Raw genomic sequence first — 19,855 nt, 5'->3', positions numbered from 1 at the left:
TCTCCTCCCTGCTATTTCTGGTTCTCTATGTTTCTCTGTTTCCACGCAGTCATGGTCAGATGCCTCCATGGCAACCCCGGCAACAATGCTACAGTAAAGGGATTTGGCCGTCTGTCCGTCCATCTGCCGTTCTGACAAATCCTGTCTCTGAGACAATGAATGAGTCGATGGCTGGGCCATGGATCCAGAGTGTGTGAGTTAGTGACCCCGAAAGCACAAGTGTGTGATCAGAATAAGCGTGCATGCTCATCTGTTCGCACAGACTGTATGATTTGGGTGTGTGTTTTTGTATCTGGAATTTTTTCCTGATGTGCCTAAATGTAGATAACACCTACAGGACATCCTGTCTGAAACAGAACCTTGAAGTAAGCATTGACCATAACATTACGTTTAAATAATATTCTTCATGTAAAATCCTTTGACAGACAGTTTTCCTGTATCAACAGACACATTGCAATGTGACATCACATGAGCAAGATCACGCTGACGATGACTATCATTCGTTTTAGCTGTCAAGTTGTCAACATAGCGCACCATGAAGTGTAAAACAAAAATGGTCGCAGTGCTTTGCTACTAATTGTTAATACCACAACAATTAGATAAAAAGGCCCACAGGTGTCACATTTCACAGGTCAGGAAAAGGTTTTCATAAAAAAAATAAAAAATAAAAATAACAAGAGAGAGGGACGTAGGTCAGTTATGCTAGCTTGACTTTCACAACCTTAACATGTAGATGCAGCAGAATTCGTTGTTTTGATTCGCTTAAAAAAGACGAATCCCACACCAACTCTCTTACTAATCATCAGTAGAGTAGGTGTTTAAATTATCAACCAGACGGTCACTTATTAATAATTGCAATATAAACATAAAGCCTGAAAACATAAAACTGTAATGGACTGAATGTTCTGTTCTTTGTGTGGAAAAAGTTTGCATGTTCTTTGATGCTGAATCCTGATACATTAGTGTTATGACACAACATATGTGTTGTCGATAGTCAGTTGCTACGGCAACAGGTCTGTGTGTAGCACATCCAACACAGAGAGAAAGAAAAATACGAATGGATTTGAATTGTTCTTCAATGTTTCTTCTGCACGATTTCTTTTGCTGTGGTGTCCAACACTAAATTAATAATCCCTACATCTCCAGATTTCATTTAGGGTAGGGAATGTTGCTACAGATGGCAAGTAAAAGAATGACCTTTTGGCCCAGCATAGTTTGCACACACACATTTTCTGGATGTAAACAACAACATGCAACGTGTCTATACGTCAGAATGTTTTAGGGGTTCAGCTATTTTGTTTACCTACAATTTGTAACATATTTGTGTATTTCTCAGTTGAAAATATTTAGGAGATCAACCGTAAGGTCTAGTTTGATGTTTTCTGCTACTATTCTTTTAAGAGAAAGGGAAAAGCCAAGAAACGGTGCTTAACCCTGATGTCCAACAATCCTACTGTTTGCCAAGTCCTTTTTTAATCTGTTAAGATTTCTGTTTCCACAGTTACAAAACAGAAATACAATATGTTGGTTGCTGACTCATTTTCACCTTGATTTACCCTGACAGGTTGGCAGGGAAAACAGAAAAAAATCCAATCGTTTTTATCTGTGAACTCATCACACCCAAGCCGTAACGGGTCCTGCTAGCACACAACTCCTCCGAGGGAAGAGTTGTTGAAGAAACAAACAAACAGAAAGAAACTATTTAAAAAACTTATTTCTTAAAGAGATCAAGAAATGTCTCCCCAATCTGACAAGTCGAGACTCTTCCTAGTCATGAATGAATGATTTAGAAAACAGTATGAAGAATTCGGTGTCTTTAGACACCCAGATATACAGCTGGATAAACTAAACTATGAAAGTCACACCATCTATTTATTGACTGAGTCAAATCGCAACGTTTAATTGGAATTGAAAGATTTTGAATCAAAGTCTTTAACATTTAATAAAATATAGTCTTTTTATTTAATAAAAATGCAATTATTATAAAACCTATAGTTAATTAGATACTTTTTGAAAATTATGTACTGTCATTATATTCTACTGCAGAGTATTTTACGGTTACAATGAAAATTTATTAAAGGCCAATAATAAGGCATTTCGGTGTACTAAATTTGATATTATTGCATTTCATTTTTAACAAAGAAAAATAACAGGTCATTGTTTACATGATACATTGACGGGGTTTTCCTTTAAGGTGTGTCCCATTTCACAGAGGTATATTAGCAAATTAAATTTGTTCTACAAACAAAAATATTTGCGACACTGAAAAAGAAAGTTTCACTTGACTTTCTCTAGCAGAATCTCAACTTTCTTTAAGAGTCGTGTCCAAACAGAGAGAAATAGAGCTGCACACTTTAGCTAGCGATCCGAGGGGAAAGCAGGCAGGCAGGCAGCCAGGAGGGGAGGGGATGAGCCCATCTTTTCTCTGCAGGTGGTCCCGACACAAATGGCTCGGAGACCAAGAGGTTGTTTCGTTTATCTCAGTCTGAAAGAAATAAGTCTCATCACTGCTGTCAGTTATTACTGGATGAAAAAAAAACTGATGGATTTCTCTTGGCTGTTGCATTTCATTTGGCAAACAAGTCTTACTTTTAAAGACTTTTTGATCTGAACTCGAATGCAGAGCCAGGATTTTATTCTGTGTCATTAAGATACGGCTTATTTACATAAAACTAGGACCTGGTTACATAACATTTTCAAATGTAACCATAAAGTTTACAACAAATGAGTGTCATTTTTGGTTATTGTTATGATATATAGCAGGGGTTTTCAAAGTATGAAAGCGTGAGCCCCCCTCCAAGGAGCACAATGCCTGCTGCCCCCCCCAATAATCAACCCACACACAAACAAATGCCACTACGAAACACCTTCTAATTGCTTTTATTTTAGAACCATCTCATCTTTTAAAATGACACTTTATCTGAATAAAATTTAACACATGAACATTTTAAAACATTTCCTCCCATTTTAATTATTTTATCAGGGCCTTTGTATGGCAAATACGCCCTTTTTTCATTTTTCTAATGATAAGAACAACCCAAACTCATTTTTCAACCGTTTTCTCAAACAAACGTTACATGTGACATTCTGAGTTTAATGTTTGAGATACCAACAGTGTTTTCACATCTTAACAAAACATTTTGATCAGATCTTTGGAACACATCTGTAAATGTTGCACATTTCCTTGAAATTAAAAAATAAATCAAAAACCTAAACAGTTGCAAAATCGTGGAGCTCTTTTTGTGGCTCATCTAAACAATTTATCTCGAGCTAAAAGAGCGTGCTGTATGAAAGAGCGGAGGCATACAAAGAAAAAAAAATTACGCACGCTATGTGCACCCTTTCTTTTTCTATCACGGTCCTGAATCATGTGTAACTCATTTTATTTATGATTTTAACTAAATTGGCAACATGGCAAGACATTGGCAACATTACTGTTGCATTCCGGTTTATTTTTTCCCTCGCACCGCGCCTCCCCTAAAGTGCTCTGGCGCCCCCTAGGGGAGGCGCGCCTCACACTTTGAAAACCGCTGATATATAGCATTATACTTTTCAGTCTTTCTGATCACACATTTTCAACATTGTAATTATCAAGTGATATCCCAGAATAAAATCCAGTTTCTGGAGGAAGTTTGGACAAATATCTCAATGGAAAGTCCTGCACCAATGACTCTTAACCAAACTATCCCACTTTAAGTTATGTGAAGGACTGGAGAGCTTGTCTGTAGTTAAACCTTCAATATCAAAAAGTTACTTTTATTTCCAATGGTTTGCAAAAAAATATTCTCTTGGCTTATTTTTCTTTTTACCTGCCTAAGGTCAATACGCACCAGACAGGTTTTGGCATCTGATGTGTCAGAAAATCGGGTCAGATGACATTTGCAACAATTAGAACATGTTATATTTATTGGGGCCTCGCAGACCACAAGTGACTTCCAATGACTAAGTCTCTGACAGTCTGATCAAGATTGACCCGGGGTTCTGCTTTAGTCAGAACTATGCAGCAATTTGACAGGAATGTCATGAGTGACACGGGAAGTGAGACATGGTGGCAAAGGGACATCCACTAAGGGAAAATGCTAATTAAAATCTTTAGTGTACTTACCTATGATAGGAGCTCAGAAATACAGAAAATTTAAAGGGTGAAACAGTGATGTTGTTGGAGCAGCTATGAGTTTACTCCTGACCAGCTTTGCTTAATGGTGGTGGAATGTCCAGTACATCCCATGTGAAAACTCACTCTCACACATCCTGTGATCCATAGAAAGATCACCGGACGTGAAAAACCAAATTGTGTCGGAGTGGGAAGAGTCTGTACTCTGTAGCATCAGGTCTGTTTCAGGCTGTAAGAGGTTTTTATCCAGGATCACTTTGTATCTAGCTACATACATGGATTCTACAGGCTTTCACAAGGAGTTGTTTCCACACAGGTTCTTTGTGCTTGCTAACCAGGTTTATGTGAAGTGTGATTTAATTACTGTTGCTAAGCCACAACAATGAGAAAAAAGCTGATCCTGTTATTTAAGGCAGGTGTAACAAGAAGACCCGGAGAAGTAGGCAGGCGTTCTGTGTCTCTTAAAGCCCCAGCCTGAGCGTTTCCTTTCAGCCACATCGTCACACTATGTGAAGACGGCAATGTGAAGCCACCCTGTTTCCACCCAGGCTCAGGAGAACAGATAAAAACAAAAGGATGAGGAGGAACAGAGGGTGCTAAACATTCAGATTCTTCTTTAAGTTAAAACAAAAATCATTTCTAAAGGATTAACTTTAAAAATATTCATGCTTGAAATGAGATCCAAAGGTTTTTGTGTGACAGGTCTGTATTTTTTTGTTTAATGGTTTTCATTGGACTGAGTCAGCGTCGAGAGGAAATGGCACAGAAAAGCGGTGGAGACGTAAAGAGAAGGAGGTGTGAATAGAACCTAAAAATGTCTTCGCTTTAAAAGCTGCTCTTACTTCCAAATCAGCCCACATATACAAACAGATATATTTCTGAATAGGCCTGCGGTCATTTTGTGTTACTCCAGTAAATGAACAGTAGTGGAAAAAAACACAAATAGAAATATTTCTAAAACTGAGTGAACTGAAACATGTGTTTGAAAGGTGGCAAGAGATGACAAAGGTGACAGTGCAGCTGGTCAGCTCTCACCTTTTTTGTGCTTCTGTTTCCTTTTCAGATGGGTCTACTTCCTGAAGGTGTTCGTAGGCAGGACCTGAAAACTTGGATCCTCCAATTGGGTTTAGCCGTCCTCTGGCTATAGGAGGCGTTCTGCGAGAAGTTGACCAGTGAGCTGAGCGGGTTCTCTGCTCAGGGCTGCTTCTGTACGAGAAATAAAATATTATTAAAACTCAGCAATTAAAATCATATTTTTAATGCAATATTTCTGTTCATGACAGAGAAATACATTGGAATGAGTGTAACTTCTTGGATAATGGTGAAGTTTGACCTTAACATTTGTACAAAAGCAACCAGCGCCGTTGCCAGGGAAACAAATCTGGCACTCACGAATTATGATGACACCAATGCTTCTGTGAAACAGCTGGAAAGTAAATTACTCTAAGGAGTGTAAAAGAATTCAACTCAGCTGAAAATACCCAATTAAATTAGATTTTTTCCTGAATGAAACAGATTTAAATAGAACAACATTTTCTTAAATGATGGTGAACAGTAGAAAATTGTTAATTTGTTGAAGCTGCTGTTTTGGTCATTTTTCTCCATTGACTCTCTAAATCTGATATTCTTGATGTAATATCATTACATTTGAGCTTCACCATGTTGCAATTTATTAGTATTATGTCCATGGTTTCTAGCATAATAATTAATGATCAAGTCATTTTGTGATTTTCGGTTTTGTTGTAGAAGTTTAAACCAATTGATGAGAATATGGTGTATCTTTTATAACCCTAACCCTATACTTTTGGATTTTTAACTCAACAGATGATTCTCAAATTTCACTGAGTTCATTTAGTTTTATTAATTTGCTAATCTTAGCAAATCCTAATAAATGAACTAATATTTTGTTTGTTCCTTTCAGTATTATACTGCTTCATTTAGAAAAATGTTGAGAGTGTACATTTTGGTACCAGTTGCTGGGAAACAAAAGACATGTCTAGAGAATACTATTTTTTTTCCAGCTTCACACCTGGACAGATGTATCTGTCAAGATGTCAGATAAGCTCAGCGTATTGCTTTGAATGATGATCAGGAGGAGTAGATGAAGGGCAGCCAACATCCTGTAGCTTCCTTATTTCTTCCAGGACATACAGGAGTTTGGGAAGCCTTTCCCTCTGCAGCTGCACCTCAACAATCATCGTTACCCGGTCATCCTGAGGTTGAGTTTGGATTCATTTAACAAGAAACAAATACACTAAACTGACCTCCAGCTTCACAGTCATCTATCAGCCAATCAGAGGAGACTTTGGCATCTCATTCAGGTGTTGGAGCAACAAGTTCCGTGTACTTGGGACCCAAAATGCAGCACTACATGTGCTGCATTTTGGGAAAATTTTAGCCAGCAATTTAGTCAGCATTCTAACATTCAACACATTAGAATGTCACGCAATTTTTTATTAACTTTTTGAAATAATAATAAAAAAAACAACATCCTCTTCCTACCACTACCTGTTGTCTTCTTTGTGGTTTTTGCCAGTAGTAACAGCCGGTTGTTGATCACAGCAATCGTGGGACGTGAAAAAAGTGTTTTGGTTGCAGTTTTGCAAAATATGTCTATTTTGATTTGGCTGAAGAATCACCTCATCCTAGCACAAAACCTTCTAATTGAAAAATGCGTTTGTTTTTTTCTTAATTGGCGTATTTAGTTAAAGCATAATTATTATTTTAACAGGTAATGGACACACAGCTGGTGAGTAGCGGTTGTTGTTACAAAGTTGTAAGACCCCCAAAACATCAGATTTTTCTCAAATGTGCAGAGACCAGCTTCCAACAAAAATAATTCAAGCTCAGGTTTGTCTGTTTCAACTGCAAAATGTTTGCAATTAACGCTACCTTTCTGAAAGAGAGAGTGATTTTAGGAGGAAATAAAGAACAGATCTTGTAGGAGTTTAGCAATTATGCTGAGTGGACGCAGTCAAATTTCATAAATTAAGCTTCCAGTAATATTCTAAGTTGTTGAGTGGGTCTGTACTGTTGAAAAATATAGAAACTTTAAACACTGCTGGACAGTGTCAGGCAGAAATAGGAGTATTGCAGATATGTGGTTATATGAGGTGTTTGCTAATTCCTGCTGCTGGTAGTCTGAAGGAGCTGAGTGGGGGAGCTAAAGCTAAAAAAGTAGATTTAGCCTTTTATGAACAGCTGTTAAAGTTTTGTAACTATGTTTGAGAGAACAAAAAACTGATGTTGGTTCCTATCAAAAGCAGCGATTGGTAAAGGAAGTATCCACTTCAGGTGGAATGCTAACTGCACCGCAACATCACACTTCAAAAAATACAAAGTCTTTCTTTGTCAAACACATTGAGTCTACCTTTCTCATCTTGTGGTGCTGAACTAGATTTTTATATTTCTGCTAAGAACTAATGTGGAGCACAAACCTGGATTATGTTGAAAAACCACTCAGCATGTTCAGCTTTTATAAAAAGTTACCATGTTGCATTTTCTCAGCATCACCGCGTGTCAAACTGGGAGAAAATGTTTTATTTGGTTTGTTCTTGTGCATTCTAACAGAAACCTTGATTTGATACAGGTCGTCATTTCTGTGTGTGTGTTTGTGTGTTTTGCCATGTCAAAGCCCAGCCAGCAGCATGAGAAAAGGTTTCTGAGCTCTTACATGTCTGCGCTGGCCGGCTCTTGTTTTGTCTCTGTTCCATTTCCACTGCACTCATGACTGCTATAGATATGCTTGTTAAAGTGTTTATAGCTTTAATTATAATTACCATCATCCTTCTGAAAATCAGCAATTAGCCTTGCTGGCACTGTAATGTGGATAATTCAATTTCCCCTCTTCACTGAGTCCATGCTGATTACAAGGGAAGACACAGAAGTTCCTCATTGTTGGTAAAAAAATAATAATAATAATAATAATCTACATTCCCTCCTGAAGCGAGAAGAAAAGTCACATCCAATTCAGAATGTGGGAGCAGCTAAATGGTTTACCGGTGATGTCTGGCTGCGCCTCTGGAGCCGCTGGGCGGCGGGGCGGAGACGAAGCTGGACTCACACACACTTCCCTGGCGAGACGTGGGGGAACGCTTGCAGTACTGGAAACACAAAAGAGAGAAAACAAGTTATCAGAAATCCTGCAGATCAATTTCAGATTTCCTCAACCTTCTCTGATTTCCTTGATTCTGTGAGTGCAAATGTGATAGGTTGAAGGATGATTGTTTTTTCTCCAGTGCTGTCCTGGGATATCCTAAAACTTTTAATGATTTCATAACATTAAAAAAGTTTAGAACAAGCATTAATTCATATAAACAATTTAAATACAACAAGAAGATTGTTAAAAACTTATTTTTCATGTTGCATAAATGTTTGTATTATTTTATTTAAGAAACTTTCAATCCGTACAGTAATCGGCTAGTAAGATTTTCTGGGATTGAGCGGTAGTTCCACATCCGCTCTGCTCTCATTGCATTAAACTACTGAGAGAGAAGCAACTTAAAATCACCTTCGTTATTCTCTGTTCCCTAATTACAATAGCGGAGAAAACCTTGTTTTCTTTTTTAAATAAAACATTATATTATTGTATCCTGTATATTGTTAAGACACTTTATAGATAATCATTTATTATTTTTGTAAACTTTAGAAGCACTTTTATAAGTTTGTAAGTTGTGTGTCTCAGTTGTTAGTAAATGCAGTTTAACTAATGGCAGAAACTTAAAACATGTGTGTTGTCATTCAGAAATATGAAAACATTAATACAGTGTTTGACATCTTACTATTAAATTTTTTATTAATTTTTTTTTTCTCCACTGTATGACACTGAGCAACACATATTCCATTAAACGTATCAGAGAAAAGCAACGTAAAATCACTCTCCTGATTCTTTCTCCTCTACTTGCATTAATGGTTACATTTAACACAAATTTAACCATTAATTAGAAATAGAAAATGTACGTCTCTTTCTTGTCCTTTTATATTCTGAGGTAAGTGAAAATGTGTTGAGAAAAGAAACAGCCGATAGATGAGAAAACGAAAAGCACGAGAACTTGAGGTTGAGTTACAATTCTTTGAAAAATATTTATGATTTCAGATATGATAGCAGCTACTATATATTCAACAATTTGGTCAGAAAAGAAATACATTATTATAGAACTTTGACTACACAACAGACTGTAGGTAAAAATGAACAATAGTCCTCAGTTGTACATATTTGTTCCACAAAAGAAACTGATTTAGTAATTAAATTTAGATAAAATCGCACATTTGTGGCAATGGAAGTCAGAGAAATGAAAATCAATCAAACGACAAATGGAATTATTTTTAAAAAAGTTGTAAAACCAGGTAGCTTTTCATAATTTATAACCAAAAAGGTTTAGAATAAATTTAGGTCATTCCATTGCTAAGTGGTTGAGAATAGGTTAAAAACAGCATAGATACGAATATATGTTAAAGAATTTATAAAATGAATATGTTAATTTCTTTTTTGTACTGTGAAACATTGAGAAATATTTGGGAAAAATGAGCAATAACCTTTTATTTTATGGCTTGCCTTCCTTTTTCCCTAATCATGTCTACCCTACTTAAATCCTTGACAGAATACATCTGGATTAACTCTGGTGGTTTTATGCCTTCCTACGTCTCTAAGAACACATGCAATGAAATCAAAGCAGTTCTTTGATTCTGTTCTGTGAACAGCGCAGATGAGGCAGACGAACCCAGCTGATCTGCAGTGAAAACATGTTATTAAGACTTTTGGAATTCAAATGTCAAAATGTTGTGTGTTACTCTTACTGGACATATTTTTGATGTATAATCTGCGCCCGAGTGACAGTCTTCTCTGTTTTACAAGATTTCACCATCACTCTCCGTGTAACTCCTAGATATATGGCAAGTGATATGTTTTTGTGCTATTTCGTCCTCCAAAGTACTTTTTCCAACTTCCTTCTTGTCAGTTTTGATCTCTGATTAAGTGGGCTGTCACTGACACAATGCCCTTTGAGGAAACTCTGCAGGACACAGCCTTATTAGCATCACACATGCTGACTTGGTGACCACGATTCAGGCGCTTGAAGGATAATTTGTTTAAACCATGACGACGTATGTTCTCATTAAAGTCAAAAATGTGTTTGTAAAATGGGTTGGTGTAATTTATAGAAGGTATGTAAGTACAATTTAAGAATCCACATTTTTTTGCTTTCACAAATTGAGAAAATCACATTCTGTGTTTTAAATCATCTGTATTGAGGGCAAAAGAATTCATTCCTAGTTTGGTGTGTTTGATGTCGTTCCCTAAATTTAAGTTGTTAATAATGACATAAATAGAATAAAGGTCATATTGAATTGTCTAGAATATTTGGGGTTTTTTTGCAGTGGATTAAAGCATGCTTTTGCCTTTTTACTCAGCCACACAAGTTTTTATGCGAAAGGTCAAAGTTCACTGAGATCTATAGTTTCTTTTTGATGGCTGTTTTATAGTTATTAGGTATAAAAGGATCTATAAAAACATTTAAGCCTGGCCCCCTGAAGACAAATGAAAAAAATGCTCCACAAGTTTATAATGTTGACCTTCCCAATGTTTTGGAAATTTGCCATCCACTTTTCACATGTGGATTTTGTTACATCCTGTCTGACATTTTCTATTTCATCTCTGCAAACACGAAACTCTTCATAAAGTCAGTCCATGTTGACCACCTCTGATATTTTGAGGGCATGATATTCCCAAGTCTTGTAATCTAATAACTAATTATTCATTTATTTTCTATAAAATCTGAGACATAAAGTAGCTAATATTAAGTTACATCAACGTTAGCTGATATCAACTGCGTACAACTCCCCACAGGAAAGCTGCATGTTGAGATGGTTACATTTATTTGAGTTCTAAGTGTTTCATATCTAGGTGTTTTTAAAGAACTATGGATCTTTCAGATCAGTTTCAGAGGCACTTTTCATCATTTTATTGTGTCGCTGTGTGGGAAGCTGGTGTTGGTCCCGACTTTATCTAACTCTTAGAAGTCTTGGTCTCTTGACTATCTTACAGCAATTCACGTGTCCAATCAATCAGTGTTTCAGTGCTTTTTGCACAACTTACTGTTTCCTAACAAGGAATTTAACAAAAAAAAAAAATCATAACAGGAATTCAACCAATTAATTGGCTAATAGATTTCCTTCTTCAGTCAGAATTGCTATTCGGTCCTCCTCATCATGCTGCTCACATTTTGACTTCATGAGATCAAAACGACACCTAACAGCTGATCAACAGAACCTCACCATGACAAGGCTTCAGACGGAAGGGGCCCACAGAGACAAAGAGTGATAATACAAAGAACCATATGTAAAACAAAGGGTGCAAAATAAGTAAAAAAAACAACATCATCATTTTAAATTGCATATTGCTTTGAAGACAGAAGGAACACTGGAGTACATTAGACTGTGAATATTTAACATTGTTGCAAGTAAAATATGCTTGAAGAAGAAAATGTGCCGACTCACTGCAAAGAGACTTGAGGAAAATTTCCAATTAACATTAAATGGCCTGGAAGTCAGCGTCAACCCATGTGCCACCATAATTGAAACCGACCGATAGGGTCTGGTAGTACAGCATAAGGTGTCCACTCTAATAAAGCTTGACCGATAAGATTCACAAGCCTAAACATCAAGACAGGACAAGAAATCGTACAAGACAGATTTGTCAAAGGTTGTTTGGGATGATAAGAGACAGACTTTCAGTGGAGAAGTTTGAGGAATAACTTGATGTCACTTAGAACAAAGAAAGTTTAGAGGCAGTCAGGATCTTTTCTGACCCACATGCAGGACGATAAAAAAATCAAAAGATTTTTATTTACAGTATGCACGAGGTTAAAGGGGCAGCATAGTGTCTGTCTAGGTCTTATTTAGAATGAACTGGTACAACACCTATTTTGTTTGATTTTATGACAGTGGGGGGTCTGGTTGACCTTTAAACTTTAATTAATATCTTCAAAGCCAAAGCTGCACAAACGGAAATTTTTGCTGCACAAACCAGCACAAACAGAGTCGAGTTGATTGACACCCATTTTGTCTGATTTGAAGAAGGTGGGGGGCCAACTTCACTCAGGTATATGCTCCACTTTTCATTAGTCTGTAGCATACAGCTCCTAAAAATGCATGGAATGCACATCCAAATCTGGCAAAACAAACAAGCAAACAAAAAAACATAGGAATGAATACTTTTAGTTCTGTACAGAATTTGACTGAGTTTTGTAGCAACGCACCTTTATTTAGACACCGGTGGTTTAATTTGAAACATCCCAGAGAGGGATGAGACATCAAGCATCATCTTTTTGGCTCATCTCAGTTTTTCTCTGGTGTTCTGACACCACACAAACCTCAAGCTGCTAATTAATTCCGAAACTTCCAGTCAGGAGATGTTCATCTTCCTGCCTGTGCTAAAATGGAAACTCAAAGTTTTTAACAGTGGGAGGATGCATTGTGATGCCAAAACGTCGGCTTCGTCACCAGCAACAGATCCGTTCGTGCTTCAGCGAGTTGATGTTTTGTAAAAACGGATACAACTACAGTAACCTTTTGAGTAGTTGATGAAAGTTTGTAGATTGATTAATTTTGGTCGTTTTTGCACCTCCACACAAATAATGAGCAGTGACTATCAGGTTTCACTCTGTTTCTGTTTGAAAACAGATTAAGGCTTCAGAAAGATTGCCTGGGGTAAAATACTGGAACGTGTCTGCACAAATTGTCCTGCTCCACTGACAGCTTTTAAAGGGCATAAATATAAATGTATTAAATGAACAGATTCAAAAACATGAGCAGATAGATTCAACAGGAAGTAATCATCACTTTGACTAGGACTTCATGCTCAATCTGGACATTGGTGGCAGACAAATGGTGCATGGAATGGCTTGTATTGATGGAAATGTTTGCATGTCTGCATGTGGTGTAATGTGATTATTAATCTCTGTAATAGAGACCAACTCTCACTGTATGGCTGTGGAAATATTTCTAACACTCTCAGACTATCTGGTGCAAACAGGAGATGGCTTTTCTGATTTGTGTATGAATACACAATAGCAACATTAATTATGATACCTTTTTCATATATTTTCTTTCTTATCCATCATCACAATTTCACACATAATTTATGTGAGATTTACCATCTCAGCTACTAAAAATATACATCAGGTGAGGATACAATAAGGCATCTAGAGTCCATTCAAATGGTGAACAAACACATTAGTATGCAGAACATGAAACATGGCATTTAAAATATTATAGGATAATTGCATTCAACTTTTGCAATTAAGATATTGCACATATCGATGATGTGAGGCCAGGAGTCATTTGGCACATTGTGTGGTGTTAGTCAGGGTCTAATAAAACCCGACTTTAAACTACTGGGCTATAATCCCAGACAATATGTGGTACAAACTCTGTGCTTCGCCAGAGAAACGCCAGAACCTAAGTTAGAACTTGGGAAAGTACTTCCAGTAACAATATATGATGCTTACTTAACCTTCTTAGCCTCTTAAAAGGGTCAGTAGATAGAAAATAACATTAGATCAAACTGAATGTCCTAAATAACAGACTAAAAAACAATCATGTTTGCTGTTGCGCTCATATGTCTATTTATTCAACCATTTAGCAGCACAAAGGGTGTTTCAACTGAAAATGTTTATTTTGTTGATGTATGATTTTTGATTAAAATATGATTCATTTCGATTCATCAATTACAGACCCTGCAATGAACTGGGTGGGTAGAGTTGCAATATTTCATAATAATATTACTCAAGTAAAAGTAAAAACTACAACGCAGTGCATCTACTCCAAAAGTAAATTTATTTCTCTAAAAATTTACTCAAATAACTGAGTAAATGTAACTACCTGCTACACAAACAGCCCAGAGCGCTGCGCCAGGTTTAAAGACATGAACAGTTCCTGACTGAGTGGTATAATATGACTGATAGAAAACGAGTGACTCGCTCAGTGCTGCTCTGTTATTCAGTGCCTAATCAAATCCCTCCAACAAAAAGCCCTGCAGTGCTCATCAGACAAACTCGCTTCTTTATCCCCTCAACTGGCTGTGACATTCAGCTGCCTCTTTTCATGATTTGAACTATCTGGGAGTTTTATCTACTGCAGGATGCTCTCAGAAATCACAATCCAAATGACACCGTTAACTACGTCAAAGGAAACCAGTACCTCATATAAAAGCACATACTATAATCATGAAGAAATTCAGACGGCTGTGTATGACTAGGAAGAAGAATTTAGTTGACTCACTGTCAGTATGCTTCAGACAAACAAATGTAGATCATTTGCATACAAGATCCTTTATGCTAAAGCTAATTTCTGATGTAAATGATCTTTGTTTTTCTGAACAATGTGTGGTGTCAGTAAATGTGTCATTATTTACATATTCCAAATGACTTACTGCCTGAATTTATTTACACTTAAAAGTAAGTTAGTATGTTTACTGCTAAAGAGACACTGAATTATGTAGAGTACTAGTCTGAATGTAGCACATACAAATGTAGGCATTCTGCATTCCCATTAGAAAAAAATTGAAATCATTGGGAACAATTCTGTTCACTAGATGGCAGTGATGTGATTCTAATACAAAATGTTGTGTGTGTAGAATATGCATCAATCGGCATACATTGAAAACATATTCCAAATTACCTCAAAATGTCTTCTGGTCTCATTGAAGCCAGATTTGGTGCAATAAAGTTGATTTGGATGTGTTACAGACAAACTTTAATGCATTTTTGGGGGAATTTTATACTACAGACCAATAAAAAGTGGAAGATATTTATGTTCAGGGTCATTGTCCTGCTGGAATGTGAACCCCCAACCCAGTCTCAAAGCGGCAGTATCATGTAAAATTAACGTATTTTAGCTTTACATCATAATTACATAATATAATGTATAATGTTATTCCCTCATCAAAAACATTACTGGAGTGTTGCTTTAATTCTTTCATGCATGTTTGAGAAATCCTTTCGTTTCGATGGCAACCATTCAGTTGTTCAAAAAGCCTGGGTGGAGCTAGCCCAACCTTTGAGACGAAGCTTCTCCTCAGAGCTGCAGTGTCCAAGCTTCTGCTTCACAGTTCAGCTCCTCCACTCAGCTCCTTCAGACTAGCCAGCAGCAATTAGCAAATGTACATCTGCTGAGCTCATCATAGGACATGGGTGGGCAATCCTGGTCCTCGAGGGCCGGTGTCCTGCAACTCTTAGATGTCTCCTTAGTCCAACACACTTGAATCCAATGGCTGAATCACCTCCTAAGTGCAGTCAAGTTCTCCAGAGTCCTGCTAATGACCTCATTATTTGACTCAGGTATGTTGAAGTAGAGACGCATCTAAAAGTTGCAGGAGACCGGCCCTCCAGGCCTGGAGTTGCAAACCCCTGTTATAGGAACTACTTCTCAGTGAAAGACTGGTAAAAAGTTTGTTTCAAATGATTAACAGAGGAGTGATGTTGTGATGACTTCCTGACAGAGATTTTTAAAGAAGCAGAGGCTCAATTTCAAGGTGTTAAATATCAAAGTCAAATTTCTTTTAAGTCACATTTGACATATAAAGCATTTTATAACAACTGAAGGTAACAGTTTCCCGATTGTGTACCTAGTTCCTGGGGGGGAAAAAACAAAAAAAATTATACATATATATATATATATAATTTTGTTAGAGTTGAGTTAGGTAAGAGTTGTTAAAAAAGTTATATTGGAACTTTAACTAATTAATTAATGGCCAGATATTCCAGACCAAAAAGGATGTTGACTTTTATTTTTCAGCACACATTAAGTGCACATACTCATTTCTGTTGGTATTCACTGTGTATATGTGAGAAAACACTTTGTTTGTCCTTGACAGATCCTTCAGCTTGAGGGTAATATGAGGAGGCACTCTGATGTGCGGTCCACACAAACACCAGATTTTACAGATTACATTCAGGCCCTGTGTAGCTCTGCTCCTCACCATATCTCATACATCTGACACGCTGCAACTGAAACTCAGGAGCAGAGCCTCTGGCAAGAATGTCCCTTTCCTTTAAGTTCTGTCTGCCCGGCATTAAAATTGACAGAGTCTGCAGAGTCCGGCTCCATTCAGGCATTTGTAATTCAATGATCTGTTGTGTCATTTTCAAACATTTTATATGGAACAATCTCACCTTTATTGTCTCTATGTGCCACAGTTTATAAAATGTCAGATTCCATGATTTTGAACTTGGTATTATAACTCATATGCTAATATGGCTTTCAGGGGTTGGAAACTCAATGCATTTCTAGCCTTAAAATTAAAAGAAATGAAAACAAATTACCTTGAGGTATGTTCCAACAAGCTCATGCAGTTAGGCTCCAGTTCTGAGTGTGGTGAATGATTTTATCAATACTTGTTTGACTTCTTGATCAAAATAGATCTGCTCTATTTTGAAACCTAAACACTTATTAAATTAAATACAGATTCTTTGACACCTCCATTCTGTTTTGAAAGAAGTGAAATGTCCCTTTTATTAAATTAGAACAGGTTAAACTATACAAGAGCTCTTGTGCAGAAGTTGTTATGGAGGGAAGAAGAATGAAACTCAGGTGTTTTCAATATCAGTGAAAGCTGAAGAGTAAGTGTCAAAACTATGCTAGCATACCCTGCATAATAATAAGAAAGTAAGAAAGTTAGAATGACAAAATTGCCAGACCAGCTACACTAAGCTGTAGTGTAGCTACAGCTCAGTAGCTACAATGTAGTGTAGCTACACTACATTCTGCTTCATAGAATGAAGAAGAGTTAAAGGACATTCTGAGCAGAGCTGCTGATTTTCCTTCACCTCTTGTAGACTTTTGATGTAGATGTTTCTCAAACTGCTGACAGCCTCAATGCAACCAAGACTCTGTATGTATCCCAGTAATGCCGGATGATGCAAATCCTACACATTCCAAGATAATATTGGAAGCACTCTGCTGCCATCTAGCAGTCGGTGCTTCAACTAATTCAGCTAAATTTGCATGCTAAATATTTAAATATACATTTACAGGCCCAACTAATAAGTTAATATATTAGAAAAGCCAACATGTTTTAGGAACATTATCACTAAGTGAAACACATTACATAGATTAACTACACACAGACGAGAGTTTGAAAGCCTGAATTTCTGTTAATTATGATGACTTTCCACTTACAGTTACTGAAAACATCACATTTAAAATGATCATATTACATGAGACAAATAAAACACTATGTCCATAAACAGAAATGCAGGCTAAATTAAATGTATGTTTAATATCTGCTTGAAGGTTGTTATTTTCAAAGGGTACTTTTAATCTGACAAAAGAGCTCAATTGGCGTAGAACTATTTATTGAATTAAAGTCAAAGCACACAGCAGTTGTTAACCAAATTTAACCTCACTACCCCCAACACAAATAATGAAGAATGTTTATCATATAAATGTTGCACACAAAATCTCAACTAGTTTATGAATTTCAGAGTTATGACCAATGACTTGTGTGTTGGCCCACATTGACTGTAAGTCAACACACACTATCCATCAGGACCTCAGAGGAAACACACCATTCGATTAAAGTCATAAAGGTGCAGATTCTTTACATTTTGTTATAATGAACTATAAAATCTCATTTCTTCAGAACAAATACGTTCAAACTCACTGAAGTCTTCTTGATACATTCATATGAGAATATGATTTCCCATGCCACCAAATCAGAGAGACACAACAGCAGGAGATGTAAGGAGATGATGAATGATTTCATCAGTCAGCAGTGAGCTATCAAACCACTGAATCTGCTCTGCCACAGACCCATGAGCCTGACGCAAGTGGCTGGGCTGAGATAAGGGAATACCAACAGAGCCACACGCTGACAGACACTACAAGCACATTATGCATTTTGTGATGATGATCAAATGTGTTTGGTTTGTCTTCTGTTTGAGGACATGAAACAAGACAAAAATCACCTCATGCATTTGCAGGTTGGTGTTTGGGACCTTCATCTTGGCTTCTAGAAGATTGATGGGATTGGTTGTGTAGCTTTTCAAACTGCGACTTTCCTTCAGGTGGGCCTGGAGCTTCTCCCTGCGCCTCCTAAAGGATGATAAAACAAACAAAGAAATAAAAGAATGGAGAAATAATCATAAAAATCATCTGATTTTGATTGAAGACCACAAGTTGCTAAGACAAGTATGAAAAATCGAAACTATCATCCAGGAGCCGATTGCAGCTTCTTACTGCTGTTGATGCACCTGTACAATCAGAAAGATACACCACCAATTTAGTTTCCACAAGAGGTCTGAATGAAGGACTGACTGAAATTTAGCAGACAGAACAAAGAACAGACCAGGACCTCTGGAGCAATGCTGGAGTAAAGCTAAATACAGCCCAGAATTGGTTTTGGTTTGCAAAAGTGCATCACTGGCTTAGTTTCCATTCACCTAATAGAAACATGCCAATTTATAAAAACAAACAAAAAAACTAAATTTTTTGATAAAAGGTTTTTGTGCTACAATGAGATGGATTTTCTGCTGGATTGAAATAGATTTCTCTCACAAAACTGTTATGGAAACAATTTTTTCACATCACGAGTCACGTGATCAACAGCCAGAAGTTACTACTGGCAAAAACCATAAAGAAGGGAACAGCAGGAGGAAAAATTAACACTGCTGATTTTTAGTTTTTAGCATTTTTAGTTGAAGTCTAAAAAATATATATTCACATATTGATTAAACATCAATCTGTGAAGAGTTCCTTATAAAGGACTGAATATTTCATTGGGTGTCTCATTATATTCACTTGTCTATGTTATGATGGGCTACACCTAGTTTAGACCCATGTAAAACTAATTTTTAGGCAAAATATTTTAGCTATAATTTATAAATACTTCTTTAAACTTAAATTTGGTATAGGATGTGTGTTATTTTCATACATCCTGCTTTCATACACCCAGACAAATGGCAACGTTGCAGACGCCCATTGTCTGATTCCACAGGTAGACAACCTAATGTCTTTGCTGTTAGAAAGTCAAGAGAAGTTCAGTCTCCATAATTTTCTTAGACAACTGTTGTGTTTCGATTCTAATTTTCGATTATAAACCTGGTTTCAGGAAAAGAGGTTCTGGGCAATTGGTCAAAAGTTTCTGGACTAGGATGGATGGATAATCAAGCTGATTCTCCATTGGGGTTGTGAGGGGTGCTGGTATCTCCAGCTGTCAACAGGCATGAGACGGGGCCACCCTGGTTGCCAGTCCATCACAGGGCAACACAGAGACAGACAGGACAAACAATCATATACACTAAGGAGAATTTAGAGACCAATCAACCTAACAGTCATGTTTTGGACTGTGGGAGGAAGCTGGAGTACCCACAGAGAACTCACGCATGCACAGGGACTCCAAACTCCATGCAGAAAGAGCCCGGGCCTGGAATTGAACCCAGAACCTTCTTGCTGCATGGCTACAGTTCTACCAACGGCGCCACTGTGCAGCACCCAGCTTGACTATTATTTTTATTATTCCCTGCATTCAAAATCAGTAAAAAGAGTTGACATTCAAAGACTTTAAAGACTCTTTCCTGAGAGCTGAAGCCTCTTTCTGCTGAGTTAGTTTTTTAGTTCAAATACAAAAGGTTGCTTTAATACTGGTTGAAATGCCAAAAAGCTGTGACTTCCTCTCCTAAACATCTAACTGTGAGGTTTCAAAATGGATTTCATTCAAAGGATAATGCTTTTTCTTAAACTATT

At 37.0% G+C, this 19,855-nt stretch overlaps 1 protein-coding gene across 3 annotated transcripts in view; it reads right to left on the bottom strand.

The window, feature by feature from the left end:
* nrg3a (neuregulin 3a) overlaps positions 1–19,855 on the bottom strand; it is a 519,285-nt gene that overhangs the window by 5,316 nt on the left and 494,114 nt on the right. For all 3 annotated transcript variants that reach the window (XM_032553044.1, XM_032553045.1, XM_032553046.1), the window contains 3 exons: positions 18,079–18,205; positions 8,114–8,217; positions 5,150–5,320 (listed from right to left, as the gene is read on the bottom strand). In XM_032553044.1, coding sequence (XP_032408935.1) covers positions 5,150–5,320; positions 8,114–8,217; positions 18,079–18,205 — 402 coding nt within the window. The remainder of the gene's footprint in view (positions 1–5,149; positions 5,321–8,113; positions 8,218–18,078; positions 18,206–19,855) is intronic.

This window comes from Xiphophorus hellerii, chromosome 22 (assembly GCF_003331165.1).
Source record: "Xiphophorus hellerii strain 12219 chromosome 22, Xiphophorus_hellerii-4.1, whole genome shotgun sequence".
NCBI classification, from domain to species: Eukaryota; Metazoa; Chordata; class Actinopteri; order Cyprinodontiformes; family Poeciliidae; genus Xiphophorus; species Xiphophorus hellerii.
This window is presented reverse-complemented; position numbering and strand designations above follow the sequence as displayed.